The sequence below is a fragment of the Archocentrus centrarchus genome, unplaced genomic scaffold, assembly GCF_007364275.1.
Source record: "Archocentrus centrarchus isolate MPI-CPG fArcCen1 unplaced genomic scaffold, fArcCen1 scaffold_50_ctg1, whole genome shotgun sequence".
NCBI lineage: Eukaryota > Metazoa > Chordata > Actinopteri > Cichliformes > Cichlidae > Archocentrus > Archocentrus centrarchus.
The window spans coordinates 541172-560812 of NW_022060273.1; the positions used below are offsets into that span (position 1 = coordinate 541172).

Sequence of the window (19641 nt, forward strand, 5' to 3'; positions counted from 1 at the left end):
TCTTGCTTCTAAATTCAGATAAAACTGAAATTCTTGAACTCGGCCCCACAAATCTTAGAAACATGGTGTCAAACCAGATACTTACTCTGGATGGCATTACTTTGGCCTCCAGTAACACTGTGAGAAATCTTGGAGTCATTTTTGACCAGGATTTGTCCTTCAATGCACTATTAAACAAATATGTAGGACCGCTTTTTTGCATTTGCGCAATATTTCTAAAATTAGAAACATCCTTTCTCAGAGTGATGCTGAAAAGCTAATTCATGCATTTATTACTTCTAGGCTGGACTATTGTAATTTGTTATTATCAGGCTGTCCTAAAAGCTCCCTGAAAAGCCTTCAGCTGATCCAAAAGTACTGACAGGGACTAGAAAGAGAGAGCAGATTTCTCCCATATTGGCTTCTCTTCATTGGCTCCCTGTTAAATCTAGAATAGAATTTAAAATCCTTCTCCTCACCTACAAGGTCTTGAATAATCAGGCCCCATCTTATCTCAAAGAACTCATAGTCCCATATCACCCCAATAGAGCACTTCACTCTCAGACTGCTGGCTTACTTGTGGTTCCTAGGATACTTAAGAGTAGAATGGGAGGCAGAGCCTTCAGCTTTCAGGCCCCTCTTCTGTGGAACCAGCTTCCAGCTTGGATTCAGGAGACAGACACCCTCTCTATTTTTAAGATTAGGCTTAAAACTTTCCTTTTTGATCAAGCTTATAGTTAGGGCTGGATCAGGTGACCCTGAACCATCCCTTAGTTATGCTGCTATAGGCCTAGGCTGCTGGGGGGGTTCCCATAATGCACTGCTTCTTTTCATTTACCTTATTTACTTTGTTTATACTCCACTCTGCATTTAATCATTAATTGTTATTAATCTCTGGCTCTCTTCCACAGCATGTCTTTTCTCTCCTGTCAGCCCAACCGGTCACAGCAGATGACCCCCGTGACCATCTCGCAGCCACTGGATGTGAGAGAAAATGAGTATTCCCCAACTAGCTGTAAGTGGTTGTTGGAGGTTGATGGCAGTCACTAGAAAAATTATTGCTTAAGTCCCAGTCACACGGGCCTATAAATCAGTCAATGACCCCCTGGCAACCACCTGCCACTAGGGAAAAATTTCCCATCAGAGAAAGATAAACCTCCTTGAGATTGCTGTGGTGGCTAGCATATTGCCACATTCATAGTTTGATAGAAGTGACACGCTTGTCTACAAACACTGACCAGCTACTCTCCGAGCTGTAGTGACTGTGGATACATGTTTTCTTAGCAACCAGTGGTTGCATCAGGTCCAATATGGCAGACAACTCTCGCGCAATGTGCACCACATGAGACGTCACATGAGAAACCTCAATAGGGTTAGGATATGCCACTGATGGATGTAAAAAATAAGATGATCCTACTACTTCAAGGTTCATGGAAATCAAGTAGAGAAGAACATCAATCATTACTGATCAGTTGTAGAAAAATTAAACTTAAAAAATAAAACTTAAAATAAGAATTTCTGTCTTCTCTTTCCCATCACTGCCCAACTATTCACAGTTTCCCCTACCTAAGTTCTCCCAGAGGTCTTTTTCCATTACCAAGCAGTTCCCCCTCCCCACAGATGCAAAGTGCATGTCAAAGGAGACTGAAAAAAGAATCTTGACACAAATGTTATTCTGAACCAACATTAAAAAAATAAAAGTGAATTTAAAAACTTGGAAAGCAAAATAACCCAGTGAATGGGTTGTCTGACATTAAAAGTGAGATACACTCCCCTCCAAAAGTATGGGAGCTGAAACATTTGGGTTCAACCTCAGAAAATCAATGAGAAATCTGACATACAGTTCAGAAGATTGGAATAAAGTATTGGAACAAATAAACTTACAAAATTAAATTATTATAAAATTACAGTGAATAAGAATTAATATTTAGTTGTAAATCCCTTGCTTATAATAACTGCATCAAGCCTGTGATACACTGAGATGACAAAACTATTATGCTTTTCCAGGCTTTCACTGCAGCCTGTGTAGGACATGCCCAGAACACCTCACGCAAGAGGCGTCCAGGAGGCATCCTAGTCAGATGCCCGAGTCACCTCAACTGGCTCCTTTCAATGTGGAGGAGCAGCAGCTCTACTTTGAGCCCCTCCCGAATGGCCGCACTCCACAACCTACCTCTAAGGGAGAGGCTGGCCACCCTTCAGAGGAAGCTCATTTCTGCCGCTTGTATTTGCGAACCTATTCTTTGGTCACTACCCAAAGCTTGTGACCACAGGTGAGGGTAGGAACGTAGATCGACCAGTAAATCAACAGCTTCACTTTTACACTCATCTCCCTCTTCACAATGACAGACCGGTGCAGCGTCCGCATCACTGCAGTCGCAGCCCCGATCCGTCTGTCGATCTCCCGCTCCCTTCTCCCGTCACTTATGAACAAGACCCCGAGATACTTAAACTCCTCTACCTGGGGCAGGAACTCGTCCCTGAGCCATAGAGGGCATTCCACCCTTTTCCGACTAAGGACCATGGCCTCAGACTTAGAGGTGCTGATTCTCATGCCAGCCGCTTCACACTGGAGGCCACCACCTGATGAAGCCCACACGACCACATCATCCGCAAAAAGCAGAGATGAGATTCTGAGGCCGCCAAGGCAGAAGCCTTCCGCCACATGGATAGCCCTAGAAATTCTGTCCATAAAAATTATGAACCGAATCAGTGACAAAGGGCAGCCCTGACGGAGTCCACCACCCACAGGAAACTTATTGCCGGCTATACGGACCAAGCTCTCGCTGCAGTTGTACAGGGACTGAATGGCCCACAACAACAGGCCAGACGCCCCATACTCCCGCAGGACCTCCCACGGGATACCCCGAGGGACGCAGACAAATGCCTTCCCCAAGTCCACAAGGTACTGGCTGTTACTTTGCGCCTGTTACTTTGGCATGCCCCCCTGCTACTCCAAAACAATTTGAAAGCCCTGGACATTCCAAATGGTTGTACTGGCTATGACCAATGTTTGTGACGTGGCTCTGATTGATTTTCCATTCTTAATCTCAATACTTTTTTTTGTTTGTTTGGAAAAACTTGTGACATTCTTGCCTTCTCCAAGTTTCTTTACATCTTTTTAAATTACTTGGTACCTCAAAGCCTCAGGTTTGTGTTAAATCTCAGAGTTGCTGAGTCTTAGTATTTCTCTGCAAAAATGGCCTCCTTCTGTCATAAAAAACAGCAAATACCTTGTTAAAAAGAAAACCAATGAAAATGTCATTGCGGATGCAAAAACATAGACCGTATCGTGAAAAAGTCAGCCTCACCTGTTGACAGTGAGATGGACCAAACTGGGGAATACAGAGTGATGTTACTACCCATAGTGAGTTATTAGCACTTGCTGCAGGAACTCATTCAAATTCAGACATCTCATATCTTCCGTGGTGTTTAAGTGGGGTGAGCACAGACAGCATCCAGACACAATAACCTGCGTCCATCAAATGTTAATCAATTTGACTTCCCCATTACCCTCTGAACTGCAATGTCAGGCGCGTCGCTCAGCATTTACGCTGACCCCCGTTCACTTGCTAACACACACATTTAGCACACAGCCCTTCCATACTGATGGATACAATAAGGAGCTGTAATGGGGTTGGCTACTGGGCAATGAGAAGCAAACCACCTGAGGCAGCAAGTTGCCAAGTGTTAATCTAGCCAACCCACATGGAGAACATTTTTGGTTGTTTGTTTAGAAGGGAATGAGTTTTTAGTGGGAAGATATTGCTAAATGTAAAAAATGCAAATGCTAAATGTGTTTAAAAAAACAAAGAAATAAAGAAAACTAGCTGCATGAGAAAGAAGTGCATTTTCCTTTAATTTTTCAATAAAATATTCAATAGCTGGATTTAGTGTCATCATTGCAATTAACTGCAGCAGAAAGGGGAAAAATTACCTGTGCAAAAGTCCTGAAAAACCATCATTTCCATGACTGTGGACTCACCCACTGCAGTGGTGCAGCAGGGGGTGCTTGCAAGGTAGTCCTCATTAAATAAGAGTGAATATAGGGCAATGGCTAAAATAATTATTTATACTACGTTTTAGTTTTTGTAAATACAGTGTCTCTAATATGTATGAACTGAAATAAAACAACACATTATTTAGTTTTTTTTTACAGTGAAGCCACAAGTGCATGCCGATTGGGCCATTAAATATTTATGAGAGGGAACACAACAGAACAGCTAAACCACAACGGAAACTTCCATGTATGAATTCAAATGAGCTGGCTGTGGTGGTTGAAGACGTCTGCTATCAGGAGGCAGGTACTCGAAATTCTCTGTTGCTGCTCACTTCATGCCTGAAATCAAAATGCTGTAAAGTGGTGACGTGACATTGCTAATACTCAGAAAGGTAAATTATTTTAATACAATTAATTACAATTACAGTTTTAACTGCAATCAAAACCTACAAAAATATATCAAAAACATGAAGAAAACTGACAGAAATTTTTCACCCCAGAAATTTACATTTTTGTTCTACAGCTCCATAGGGCCTGCACATCTTGACATGTTGCATTCTGTCTTAATAGGTTAGCATGACAGCAGATACATGCCATGCAGATACTTTTAACAAAAGGTCAAGCATGCAAGCATACACCACTGTTTACCCTCATGTTTGGCTCCTATCTTCCAGGGAAGTAAACCGAGCAGTTCCAAAACTTTACAAAGCTATTTTGTCAGTGAGATAATCATTGCATGTTTACTCTAAGCGGATATGACAAAGCACTATTCTGCCCTGCAATTCAATATGCAGACATTTGATTTCATCCAGTCTGGAGGAGTAATTGGAACGTCTCCTGAATCAGATGAATTCTGTGTAGCAGAATCACATGTTGTAAGCTCTGACTGCCAAAGAAGAGTCAAACTGAAAACACTGCCCTGCAGCAGCAACTAAATGCTTATCATTCATTTTTGCCAATTTCTGTTATTTACTGGGGACATGGAAGAACACGGAGGAACACTCCTGACTGATAGCCATGGGGTTACAAAGTTGACTTATATGTAAGTATGCCCCATACAGGTGGACGAATAGATTGTGTCTTTGTGATAAACCGTGCGCTCTCTGTTTACATAAATAAAATATGATTTCACTTGTCTTGGGCTTCTACTTTTTTCAACTTTAAAATAAAGCCTGTCAGATTCAGTCTGGTATGTGGGAGATAAACATATGTTTGGTAACTTTTTTAATGTATCAAAAACTTTTTATTGTCTGAACAGGATGAACAGCAAACCTTAGAAAATGTGAACTTTATTGACTCTTACAGTTGCCTCTATTGGGCTAAAATCCAAAAGGAAGTGACACTAGTCTGTACAGACCATATAAAATAAACATTTGTTTAAGCCAACACAATGTTAGTCTTTTTGGAACCCGTTAAGTGCTAAGTCACAAGTTAACTAAAAGGGCACTCCATAAAGAGCATATCTCCCAGACCCCAAAGTTTCTATGTGCCAACACTACACTGCAATACATACCACCCAATGCTGTCATACTCCATCATAAATTACTAGATCACAAAGACTAGAAATTTATTTTACTGGCCTTTAAAAACTGTAAAATATGAGTTTATGAAGACCATCCTCTAAAAAAGTTCAAATAAAAACTATTTTTTGCTTAGATATGAATTGAATATATAGTGAATATATCATATACAGATATAAATCTGTACGCGATTTTTGTGTAGGGTCTGTGTGTGAGGTCTGAATTATCAACAGCAACTTTTTTGCCTGAATTTTTGAAATCTTTTGGTGACTTTTGACCTTGAAACAGAAATAATATATTCTTGGCCATGTAAGGAATATTTCCACAAAGTTTTATCAATTTTGCTCCAAAACATTTTGCATTAGGAATTTTTTTTTAAATTGGGAAAAATTTTGATGACCTTGACCTTGAAAATGATATCATGTGTTCTTAGAACTGTTAATATTTTTACAAAGTTTAATCAATTTTGGTGAAAAACTTTTAGTTGGGAATTTTTTTTTACATTAAAAAAAAAACTTTGGTGACCTTGACCTTAAAAATTAAATCATGTGTTCTTTTGTCCATAAAGAGCATTTATACAAAGTTTTATCATTTTCGGTTCAAAACCTTTTGAGTTATCCTGCTAACAGACAGACAAATGCTACCAAAAACATAACCTCTCCATATATTGGTGGGGGAGGTAATAAAAGAAAAAAATAAATTAAACAATCACATCACTCAGAGTTGTTATGAATGGGGAAACTATCCAGAGGCCAAAAGGTTTTTGGACCAAGCTGTAAACATGCTTTTTTAACATGAAAGTCTATGGGGACTAACCCCTTTTTGGAGCCAGCTTCAAGTGGCAAATAGAGAAACTGTTGTTTTTACCACTTTCACGCTGGCTGCATTTTTCAGCTCCTGAGGTTCCACTTTGGCGACCGTGATCCTTGCCTCAATGCCTCTTCTGCTCCCAGCACCTACAGTGAGCAATGGTAGCTCATGGTAATTAGAAATGGAGTCCAGTGGCTCCCAGTATTGCATAAACTCCAACACAAACGCCCCATAAGGACAATAAAGCAAACAGCTGTTGTTTCAAATAATATTTTTTAAATTTTCAATGTTTGCAAGCAAGCAAGCTAAGGTTAGCCAACTAGCTACAACATTAATTTGTCAATATCATCAACTAAACTAATGTTCCTGTTGGCTCAAATAGAAACTTGGCTGTGTTGGGCAAATTGAGGCATTCAATTCAGAGAGGCATTGCTGATTTCTGGGAGGAGATCTAACCCTGAGCTGTCCCTTTTCTAGCTAATGTTAGCTAACACTAGTGTGCCTGCAAACACTGATGATTTCCAACTGTATCTTAAGTGGATACAGTCAGACAATTCATTAACATCCTCAGAGAAGATCTGGCAACTAGCAGCCATTTTTGTCTTTAGCAAATTCATGTCTGAGTGGAAATGCTAGTTTTCAAGTTTGTTAAACAGTTTTGCCAAATGAAATGATCCATGACACTGATGTATGCATCAAACAGTAGTGATTTGAACTATCGGTAAACCACGTAATGGCACAAAGTAACTAACATTAGCTTTGTAATAGGCAGTGTGCATGCTGTGGGGGAGCTTGGCCACACAAACATATTCAGCTTTAGTAACTTTGTCACAGCTAAGTCAGCTTTGCTGCCTTCATACTGATACTCAATGTATAGCATATATATTCTGATCTCCCAGTTTTTGTAAAACATATACAAAATATATGTATATATGTCATCTGTGGCAGTTAACCTTGCGTGGAAAAACGAACGGGAAACTTCTCACTTTAAGACTCCGTGAGTCGTGTTTATTATCACAGGACAAGAGCTAGCCAAAAAACTCCAACAGCAAAAAAACGTCATCGGGACTCTTAAAGAGACCGTGACCATTACATGAATCACAACATTAAAGACGGTGAACAAACAACCTAACCATAACCGGACATGTATACGAAAGTGAATTATGCCATCAGTGTTGAGAGCACTACACATCACTGATTTGCTAACTTGTACAAGTTGTACAGCCACGAGCTATGCACAAACACAAACAACAGAATGCTGACTATTGTTCAGTTAATAGTTATATGTGTTAACAGTTTTCTAAACATTCACAGAGCTCCTTTGATGTGTCAATATGAAATAATATGTTTTGCATGATAATGCATAGCTCTGTCAAGACCAAGTGGAGAAAGTGTTTGATGTCCCCACATAAAAACATAGCCATAATTTAAAATGAGCACCACTGAGCAGGTGCCAACCCTTTGGATTGGGAGCAGGAGGTCATTTGCATTATGCTTTTGTCCCATCTGTTGTATGAACCCGAATATTACATTAAGAACTAGAGTGAACGTCTGCTCTGAAGTCATGACAGCATTCACTGGAGAATCACATGCCTAATGGACACAAATTAACTGCGGTTATTACACAAGGCATGCAAAGCTATAAAAAATTAAAATGTTAATTCAGCTGGTGCCAACAATTTAAACTCTGTATTCAAAATATGTGAATTGTATTCCACAGTTGCTCCAAATTTAATGTAATGTATGCCTTACAGCCCATCTGATTGCAGAAAGTGAGAAAAATATAGCAAAACAAATTACTACTTACCATCTTCAATATCAGAGGGAGGAAAATATTTAACTACCTTCATTTTTGCTTTGAGACAGGTATTATCAAGCCTTTGTCCATTGCATCATATATAACTCAGACTTCAGCATGCGATTATGGGATCACTTATGTACAGATCACACAGATTGCATATCAAACCACAAGAGGAATGTCCCCTATTGGTCATTGTGCTGTGGTTTTGCAGTGTTTCCTGTGCCTGTATAAACAAAAGGAGTCTCTCCACCCATGCTGCAAGTCTTCAAGTGCAAGCTGATAAGAGCCGTTAAGCCCAACTCAGACACATCACTGACAAAAAAACCCATTGTAACCTTTGATGAAAATTAAAAAAGCAAAAAAAATGGTGCTAGAGGGAAGGTAACATCAACCTACCCAGAAGGGCAATAGAGCACATACCTCGCACACCCCAAATTTTCTATGTGCAGATACTACACTGCAATAGAGAGCACCCAGTGTTGTCATACTCCATTAGGTTCAGCTATATTTTGGTGTTAGAGGATTCTGACTTATCCTCATAAGGTTAGATGCAAATATGTGAATATATGATGATACTTTATACTTTATTGATCCCACAATGGGGAAATTACAGTTAACAGAACACCCATCCAAGAAGACAAACAGAACAAACATGGGGAGATAGGTGAACTGTGGCCATGCTGCCCCCCTTCTGGAGGCGCTGCCATTAAAAAGACAGAAACAATAGTGAAAACATATAGGGTTGAGTGAGGAAAAAAAATCATCTCATACTTTGTATACATTCACACATACACAGTATAAGGTTACAAAAACCTCTGCGACAGGGCAGAATATTGTCCCTATCTCACAATGATAAAGAATTTTTTAACAAAATCCTGGCTCCAGATCGTGATCCGGTGAGCCACCAAAGTTTAAATAATTGTCCCTTGTACCACCCCCAACAGCTCCAGAAATTTTAATCGAAATCGAAATGCAACCGAGAACATAACCTCTCCGCCTATCGTCGGGTGAGGTAATTACACAGGACATATCCTCGAGGGCTCGGTGCCAGTCCCTCACCTTGGCCATGCCTCTCTGTTTACCACTGTGCCCTGCTTCTTCTGGGGATGGAGGGATATTAGTTATCTGAGCCTCCAACTGGTCCTTCGCAGGGGAGGAGAATTATGATTGAGCCAAAATTACTCTGTATATGGGATTTTGTACCAGGATCTAAAAAAAAAAAACTCATCAGGATCTATCTGATGACAACAACAGATTTTATGTAGATATTACTGTTGTTTTTAGTGATATATCAACAACAACAAAAGCACTGAAAAATAGAAATAATAACACTAAAGGATTAAGATACATTTTCTAGTGCCAATGCCCTGTCCTTACAAATCTCATCTATTCCATCCAAACCAAAGTCCAAAGGCTTGACTAAGGTTTCTCTGTTTCAGTTAACACTTGCTCTTTACTTATGGACCTGTAAATTGCACCACAGAGAACAACAATGGGCCAAAAGATGGGTTTTAATCAGCATTGCCAAAAGTCCCACAGCTGTCTATTTTCCATATTGCTGTGTCAGGAGGCTAAGTGAGGTGTAAAACAGCTCTCCTTGGAGGATTCAAAGGAAATCCCTGGCAAAGTGTCCTGAGTCTACTGTCTGCATGTTCTCTGAGGAAGGATTTAGAGCTGCCCTCATATCTGTTTCTATTAAACAATCTGAATGAGGAAGTATTCTCCTGAACCCCACCCCACCCCACCCCCGATTAAAAAAAAACAAACTTCTACAAGTGGCCTCAAATAAGTTGTCAAACATCCTGAAATGTATCTAAGTTGCTGGTATCCATTAGCTTTTTCATTTTTATCCATAGCTCATGACCAAGTTTGGACTGGACTCTTGTCTTCAAATTTCTCCATAGTTATCATCACCATTTAAAATTTTAACAATAAAAAAAAATACTACAAAACCATGTTTGATGACCCTGATCTTAAAATCTCACAAAAAACGCATAGACCTAACCACCTGTCACGATTTGGGGGTGCAGGCCGTGTGGCGTGGAAAGGAGGTGAGGACCCAAAAGCAGGACGCAGGAGATGGTGTAAAAAGGTGAACCAAAATGAGCCTTTATTATAGCAACAGAAAAAGGGAATAGCAAAATAAACTGGAGCAGCAAAACAAACAAAAAAACCTACACTGGAAAATAACTAAGGAGGTCTGGAGAACACAGGGAGCCACAGGACAACAAGACTCTGACATCAGACCAGGGCAAAACTCAGACAATAAATACACAGAGGAAACGAGGGGTGAGTGGAAACAGCTGGGGTAACAGGTGAACAGAATAACACTAACGAGACTCAGGGAGGTAAAGCAAAACACAAACACACAGGACAAGGATCTGTCAAAATAAAACAGGAAGTAACCCAACATGGTACACACAGACTTGACACATAAGGAGACCGGCACACAGAGGGAACCTAAACATGACTCAACAGAATCCAACAACTCCTAAGCTGACACCAGACAGGGAACAGCTGAACAGGGAAGACACAGACACCTGAGACACAATGAAGAAAACCACCAGCACACAAGAACACAAATACACAGAGGAGCACAGACACAGGAGCATGAAGACACAGGAAGATGGGAACCCAGGAAAATCAGAATAACCTATAATTAACTAAAAACCAAAACAATACAAAACAACTGAGGAACTAGACTGTAAGGAAAATTAAGAACACTAAGAACCACTAAGAACTCAAAATGCAGGGCCACAGGGCCAGGATCATGACACCACCATGATGTATCCCACTGGTTTTGGATTCTGCAGTTTAAAGTTCCATCATTAATGTTTTGGCTATCTCCATGCTAGTTTTTTGAATCCAGAAATAACACTATTTTTAACGGGATAAAATGCTGAGTAATGCTAGCAAACCTGGCTAACAAGCTGCATCCATAAACTATACAGGGGCAACACACAGACACGCACATATCTGCTAATTAGTGCTAACAGTCTAAACTACTAAAACTGCCATATTTAATGCTGTGTGAGTGGTGAATTAATTTGCAGACCCTAAATGCAGAACACAGGAGACAGGAATATCAGAAAGCGAGCTTTAATACAGATAGTCCAGGGAATAAACACAATCCAGAATCCTGCTGGAGCCTATCCCAGCTGACACAGGGTACACCCTGTACAGGTCACCAGCCTGTCGCAGAGCCAACACAGAGAGACAGACAACATCCACACTCACATTCACACCTACGGGCAATTTAGAGTGACCAACTAACTTCACCCCAGTAACTGCATGTCTTTAGGAGGAAACCCACACAGACACGGGGAGAACATGCAAACTCCACACAGAAAGACCCGGGCCAAGGTGGAATCGAACCCAGACCTTCTAGATGTCATTCTAGCTGTGAGTGCTAACTACCATGCCACCATGCTGCCAAAAAAAAGAAAGTGCAAACAGATTAGAACACAGTTGAAGACAACTGACCAAATGAGATGGGGAAGTAAAACCTAATCCTACCAAGTGCATCTCTTTGGACTGTGGGAGGGAACCAGAGTACCTGGAGCACACAGGGAAAAACATGCAAACTCCACACAGGTGCCAGCTAAGGTAGAATCAAACCCAGGACCTTCTTGTTGTAAGACAACAGTGCTAATCACTGCACCACTGCGGTGCAGCTGGTGCAGCATGAAATCTGTGTTTGTTTCATGTCAATGAAACGGCAGAAAGCAGAGACAGTACTTTAGTCAGAAAGCTAACAAACGTAGATCCTTTAGATGCAGCAGTTCCCAAGTTGAATGCAGAAGTTAAAACAATGCAGAGTTCTGCATACAGCAAGTCTCTTCTGTATTTACACCACTACTTTGTCACGTTTTTATCACTGTCCTGAGGAGTCATTGTCCAGTGCCCTCCATAATGTTTGGGACAAAGACACAGTTTTTGTGGTTTTACCCCTGTATGCACCACAGTGGACTGTAAATTGTACTTGGCCCAAACATCATGGAGAGCATTCCATCTGTGTAATTTGTGCTTGGGGTCACAACATATATTCAACTGCAAGACAAAGGCAGACAGTGTGTGTGTGTGTGTGTTAACGATCATGCAAACAAGCTCAAAGCTCCTAATTTCATTTCTGGCTTGGAGTATAAAACTTGCTGAAATGATTTCAGTGTGTCATTTGCAATATTTTAATAGTGCAGAGATACAAATGATAACCAAGATCATTTTTACCCAAAAATGATATTAATTTTTACTGGAACAGAGGCATTTAGGTCACCGGCTATTGAAGGTCACCAAACTTCAAACACCACCTGTGTCCCTCTGTTCTTTCTTTTAACCCCCTCTGCTGTGAAATTCTCATCACAGGGTGTCACATAAAGCCATTTGTCACCTGCTGCCTGTGTCTCACCATGTCTCACCACACAAGTGGTCTTTAAACTTGTGGATCATGGCGAGATTGGCTGCTGACAGAAAAACAGTCCCACTTAGAAGCCTACAAAGTTGGCATTAGGAAGTTTGTGGAGAGATGGTGGCTCATCACCCAGGAGAGTGTGGTTTCCTCTCATTTGGACCTTTGTTTTTTTGAACATGTTTTTTTTTGGGGGGGGGGGGGGCACTCAGTGATTAGTTTCCTTTTATTTATTTATTTATTATTTTTATTTTATATTTTTTATTTTATAGTTGGCTAAAAATAGCTACTTAAAGGGCAGGGTTAAAAAAGATGATTATTTGAGTTAGTAATCACAGTAATATTGCACTTTGAAAACAGATGAGTTGGAAGTGGAAGCCTCATCTCACTAATGCCAAAACCTCATGGGTCCTACACTGCTACCTAAAGACATGCCAGTAGCTTTGACAAAATGGCATTATTTGACACTCTAGGAATATGAAGAGTCCTAATAAACCACTGGCAGACCCAAGCACAGTGAGAGCCGTTAAATATGACCATATGGGGGATGCCTTCCAGAGAAAACAATCATCTTTCCCACTGAAAACTGCAATTGATAGGCACAACACCGGAGAAAAGCTGTTTACTTCCTGAATAACAAGTTAGTTATCCAAATAAGAAAATCGCCTGAACAATGGTTCTGAGCCAAGAGACACAGTGCATTTCAAATCTGTTTCTCTTTCACACTGAGACTTGCTCTCGCCAGTTGGACAGTACAATAATAACCTCCTCATGACTCAGCAGGCAGCAATTTAAAAATGTAAAACATCCAGACACTGGGCCTCATTCACGAAATGCATGTTCTCCTTGGGAAAAAATGAAACGAGAAGCCAGCAGAGCAAAGCTGGAGACGGTTGCAGAGGGGGTAAACATCATGACGGCATGATGGATGGTACTGATGGTTGGATGGATGCAAACAACATTGCACTTCTCCTCCACTCCCATCTTTTCACTCCCCATGCATTCTAAGGCCATTATTATATGTCATTAACTTTTTGTAGTCTTCTGTAGTTTTTGTTTTGGGTGCCTCTTTTTTTCTCTTCTCTTTCCCTTCACTACCAAACCAGCCATGGCACATGGCCACCTCTCTAAACCTGACTCTACCAGAGGACTCTTTCTGTGCAAGGGGAGATCTTCTTGCTTACCACCACCAAGTAACTGCTCATAGGCAGTAGTTTTCAAACTTCTCCTGGTCACGCCCCATTTAAGAGGGCAAAAAAAATTCACACCCCGTCTTTTTTTATCAACTAAAAGGATACAAACTGAATTTCAGTGAAATAAAGGTCAGTGCATCAGCACACTAAAACACCATCAATGGTGTTCTTTCCCTCCAGTCTCAAGGCACTTTATATTTTAGGGAAAAATATTAAAGAGAAACCCCAAACATCTGAGCTCCTGGTGGGCTGTGGATGGCCCGGGTCCCCTGGGTCTTTCCCTATTTGCCTCTAGATCCCGGACGGCATCATTGCGGCTTGTCGCCCTCATTATTGAGTACGTTTCATGACAAAGACACGCATACATTACAACATAGCACAGAAAGATTGTGTGTGTATATATATATATATATATATATATATATATATATATATATATATATATATATATATATATATATATATATATATATATATATATATATATATATATATATATGTATATGTGAATATGTTTATGTATGTGTATCTAGCTCTGTCCCCTTATTTCTTCTGTTTTCTGCCCTCTCTCTTCTCTTACTCTTTCGTTCCTGCCTGTCAGACCTGGCTGTCATATTCTGTGAACAATAATCAAAATGAATAAATAAAAGAAAAAGACAAACATTAACAAGAATAGCCTATAGAGAACTTATAGAGCTCTTCTTGTAAAAGCAAATATGTTAGGTACAAAAATGCATTCGGATCATGATTCTGATTGCAAAAACTGCCACACATGACAGGCTTAAAAAAAAAAAAGAGAGAGAAATCCCAAACAATCAACACAAACCCCTGTGAGCAACGAAAGTGGGAAGGAAAAACTCCCTTCTAACAGAAAGAAACCTCTGGTGGAACCTGGCTGAGGGAGGGGCAGTCATTTTGCCTGCCTCAGATGAAAAATCTGCTCCCATTGTAATAAATTTCCAATTAAATGTGATCGCATAAGTCGGATGAGTTTTCATGCACAACTACACACACTAACAACGCCTGGAGATGTGTGGCTATATAGTCGCGTGATGTCTGGATTGGCTGCACTGGGCGAATCACTTCATTTCACCAGAGACAATCATAGTAAGCTACAAACTTGTACTTAGAAGCAAAAATAGTTTAAAAGATTATAAAATTTGTGGAAGCAAATCCAGGAATGAAGCAGAAAGCACTGCAGTGAAATTCCATACTGTCAATATTAGAATCCAGATTCGATATTCGATATTAGAACCAACCTGTCTGATGAATTTTGAAGAATCGTATTTTATCCGACTTACACACAAGAAGGATTTTTTTAGAAGTCGGATAAAATTCCATGGGCCATTTGTGTCTGTGTTAGGTGATTTTTACTGTAATATTAAATGCAGAAGGGTGCATAAACAGACAGAGAGTAAAAACAGGTGAGTGAAGAACCCCCCCAGCAGCCTAGGTCTACAGCAGCATAACTAAGGGAGGGTTCAGGGTCACCTGATCCAGCCCTAACTATAAGCTTGATCATAAAGGAAAGTTTTAAGCCTAATCTTAAAAATAGAGAGGGTGTCTGTCTCCTGAATCCAAGCTGGGAGCTGGTTCCACAGAAGAGGGGCCTGAAAGCTGAAGGCTCTGCCTCCCATTCTACTCTTAAGTATCCTAGGAACCACAAGTAAGCCAGCAGGCTGAGAGAGAAGTGCTCTGTTGGGGTGATATGGTACTATGAGGTCTTTGAGATAAGATGGGCCCTGATTATTCAAGACCTTGTATGATCTTTTACAGGAGATAACATCTCACAACATATTTTTATGTAGCATAACACTATTGAAAACCAAATCAAGAGAAGAGTCAGAAACTAAAGCAAACATGCATTCAAAGCTGCTGTCAAGCATTGGAAATAACATGGATTGTACCTGGAGCACTTTGGAGGGCGCCTAGTGCTCTTGTGTAGACTGGGGTAGCAGTTTTAATGTAGAAGCACTGTTGTGCTGAAAGGTGTTTAGCATAGACTTACGCATCGTGCACCGCTGTGATCCCTGAGCTTTACTCCAGCCGTGACAGCACTGCCCTCCACAGACATTCACCCTGCAAACACAAAACAAGCAGAGGGAGGTGAAACTACCAGACCCACAGAAAGAGGAAAACAAGCTGATGTAGAAATCTTTCTTGGACACATGGCGTGTCTCTTTCTTCTACCGCCATGTATTAACTTTAAGAACTAAGCTAATCTGTCTTTGGCTTAAGTAGAGATATTATCCACTTACACTGTACTTCATTGACTGACCGTTATTTCCTTTACATGAATGCCAGCATCACCTCTTTCTCCACCTTTCCTCACCTACACCTAAACGTGGTTAAACCACTTGGAGAATAAGATGGACAACCTCATTTGTATCAGTTAGGCTCAACCAATTTTCACCGGATGTTTTCCAGACTTGAATGCTGTCCCAGACACAGAGGGTTTGAGTCGTGGTTTGGCCTCGTGACATTAACTATGACTGGAAAGGCAGGAATTGTCTGTGAAACAGTATTTATTGTGGTAGGTTTGTTAGGCTTGAAAAGCCAACCTGAATCTTAAAGAGTCTGGTTTGGAAAAGATCCACACAGACTTGATTGATTCAAGCTGTAGGAAACTGGATCAGCCAGAGATTTTCCAACATACATCATCAACGAAGAGAGCAGTTAGGTGATGAAATCAGTCATAACCTTTTGAGGAGTTGGTATAGTTTGAGGCATATGGCAGAAGCTTGTATGGCACAGATCTATTCACAGCAGGTTCAAACTGCACTGAGCCACCTTTATTTTACAGCTGTCACAAGTTATTTTCTGTGGTTTCATATGCTGATGAATTATTGATCACCCAATAACCCTTTGAGGTCTAAGCCTTATTTATGATAAGTAACCCTTACCCTAAGCCTATGATTTACAAAAAAAAAAAAAAAAAACAGACTTTGTTTGGAATAAACAGTAATAGTAGAAAAAAAATCTGATATGTGTCAGACTCATTTGCATTTGAGGATTGAACTGCATATTGCCATTGCAAGAATTTATATTTAGTATATAGTGTCACGGGCATTTTCAGGCACAATTGCAACTAGGAAAAATGCTGGTTCCAGACAACAGAAGCTGATGGAGATAAGGACATAGACATATCTGTTCTATCATCACAGGCAATGTGAGATAGCTGGGCCAAAGGATACACAATTAACTGTACATTTAAACCTTTAAAATACCGCCGATCCCATCACTACCATAACTACCACTTTCAGATATTTGGACCAGACTGGAATAGTTCCATGAATAGAAGAAATGAGGCCAACAAATGGTGCTATTCTGATCCCGTTACTGTGAAGGAACATTTCTACAGCCCAAACTGATGTCATCTTGGCTGTTGTCTCTCTGCTAACTACTGGGATGCATCATCTTACTGTGACTAAAGGCTATGCATCCCACTGCTTTCCTGAGTTTTATTGCTTGTAATCTTTTATAATGTTACAACTTTCACATATTTGAACCACAGTTTCAAAGCGAATGCTCCAGGGATTATAAAAGTTCTCCTGATTCCAGATTCCTCCAACCTAGATGTAACCTTGGAGTACCTTAAAAATAGGTGCCTTTTTCTCTTTTCTGAAGAGTTTTGATGGATGGGGGCATGCTGGGAAATATACTACTTGTACTTCCTGACCTTGCTCTCTGTCATTTGTGGCAAATGCATGTGAACCTGATGACATCAACTATGCAACAATTTGTTGAGAGAGAGAGAGAGAGAGCGAGCTTGTTTTCTCGGGTATAACGTTATGGAAAGGGCCCAAAAAAATAATCTGCACTGGGGTCCATCACAGAGTTGTTCTGCCTGTACTCTTAGCCAAGCATGTAGATTCATTTTATAATAAACACAATACCATGTTTATTTTGTAAATTAAGGTACTTATGAGAGTTAATAAAAGGAAGACAAACCAGGGTGTGCTTTATAGCAGGCCCTCTGCGTGATTGACAGGTCACAAAGTGGGAAGTGTCCCTTTTTGGGGGGGTTTCCTGGCACCATGCTGAATAACAACCTGTTATGGGAACCAGCTCCTGTTGTTTTTTTAAAAATTTTAATAACTTAACCGATAAAATTCTATTTTGTATGCTCACAGTGTTTTATGTGAAGATGGCTTTTTTTTTGTTTTTGTTTTTTGCAAGTCTATTCATGATTTTTCTTCACATTTTACTCTTGGCACTGAAGAGTTTTCCACAGCAGACTGTGCTAGCAGTTCTGCAAGGCATGGGATCCCAGAGGAGGCATGGAGGAGATACCAGGATTTCAGGCTTCCAGTGATTATCATGGGCAAAGAGGGGTGTTTGGAGAATAAGATGGACAACCTCAGAGAGCTGATCAAGACTGATTAAGGAGCTGATGAATGTAGAAAATGAGAGAGGAGGACAGATGAAGGACAGGTAGTGAATCAGGAAGTGCAGAGGTGGAAGTGAGGTCACCTTTGAAGCATGGAAAGGCGCTTGGTCCAGATGACATACCTGTGCAGGTACGGAAATGTATAGGAGAGAGGGCAGTGGACTTTTTGCCCAGATTGTTTAACACAGTCTTGGAGAAGGAGAGGATGCCTGAGGAATGGAGATGTATACTGGTATCAGTTTTAAAAAGCAAAGGTTATGTGCAGAGCTGTAGCAACTACAGAGAAATAAAGTTGATGAGCCATAACATGAAGCTATGGGAAAGACCTGTTAAAGAGAGATTAAAAAGAGAGGTGATGATCAGTGAGCAGCAGTATGGCTTCATACTGAGAAAGAGCACTACAGATGGGATGTTTGCTTTGAGAGTGATGGAGAAGTATAGAGAAGGAGCTGCACTGTGTCTAGAGACAGCATGTGATAGGATGCCAAGAAAGGAACTTGTGGTACTGCAGGACAAAATCAGGAGTAACAGAGAAGAATGTGAAGGTGATGCAGGACATGTATGAGGACAGTGAGGCAGCGGTGAGGTGTGCCATAGGAGTGACAGATGGGTTCAAGGTGGGGGCGAGATTACATCAGGGATCGGTTCTGAGCCCCTTCTTATTTGCAGAGGTGATGGACAGGCTGGCTGTAGTGAGGTGAAAGAGAATCTGGAGAGGTGGAGGTATGCTCTGGAGAGAAGAGGAATCAAAGTCAATAGAAGCGAGACAGGCTACCCGTGGGTGTGAATGAGAGCGAGACAGGTAGAAAGAAACATGCAAGGGGTAGAGGAAAAAAGTTATAAACACCTGGGGTAAACCATTCAAAGTGCACAAGAGAGGTGAAGAGGAGAGTGCAGGCAGGGTGGAGTGGCTGGAGACGAGGGTCAGGGGTGATTTGTGACAGAAGGAGAGCAGTGAGAGTGAAAGGGAAGGTTGGTAATCAAGTCAAGTTTATTTATAAAGCACATTTAAAACAACGACGTTGACCAAAGTGCTGTACAAGATCTGTAACCCCAAGGACTATACTAAATAAAAATAAAAATATATAATCAGACCTGCTGTGATATACGGTTTAGAGATGTTGGCAGTGACAAAAAGACAGGAGGCTGAGCTGGAGGTGGCAGAGTTTAAGATGTTTTTGTTTGAGAGAGACAAGATTGAGATGGTTTGGGCATGTGCAGAGGAGGGATCGTGGATGTACTGGACAGAGGATGTTGAATATGGAGTTGCCAGGCAGGAGGAAAAGAGGAAGACCTCAGAGGAGGTTCACGGATGTAGTGAAGGAGGAGATGCAGAGGATTGGTGTCACGGAGGAGGATGCTGAGATAGGGTGAGATGGAGGTAGATGATCTGCTGTGCCAACCCCTAAAGGGAGCAGCCAAAAGAAGAAGAAGCTCTTATTGTATCATATTTAAATATTAAAAATTTTTATTTATTGTGCTCTTCTTTGTTCTGTGATATTGCATGCATTTCTATGAGCCAAGGTGTTTTGGATGCTGTACC

At 40.7% G+C, this 19641-nt stretch overlaps 1 protein-coding gene across 5 annotated transcripts in view; it reads right to left on the reverse strand.

The window, feature by feature from the left end:
- The window catches only part of ltbp1 (latent transforming growth factor beta binding protein 1), a 163781-nt gene that overhangs the window by 135047 nt on the left and 9093 nt on the right, over positions 1 to 19641 (reverse strand). For all 5 annotated transcript variants that reach the window (XM_030725227.1, XM_030725225.1, XM_030725226.1 and 2 more), the window contains exon 2: positions 15717 to 15787. In XM_030725227.1, the coding sequence (XP_030581087.1) occupies positions 15717 to 15787 (71 nt within the window). The remainder of the gene's footprint in view (positions 1 to 15716; positions 15788 to 19641) is intronic.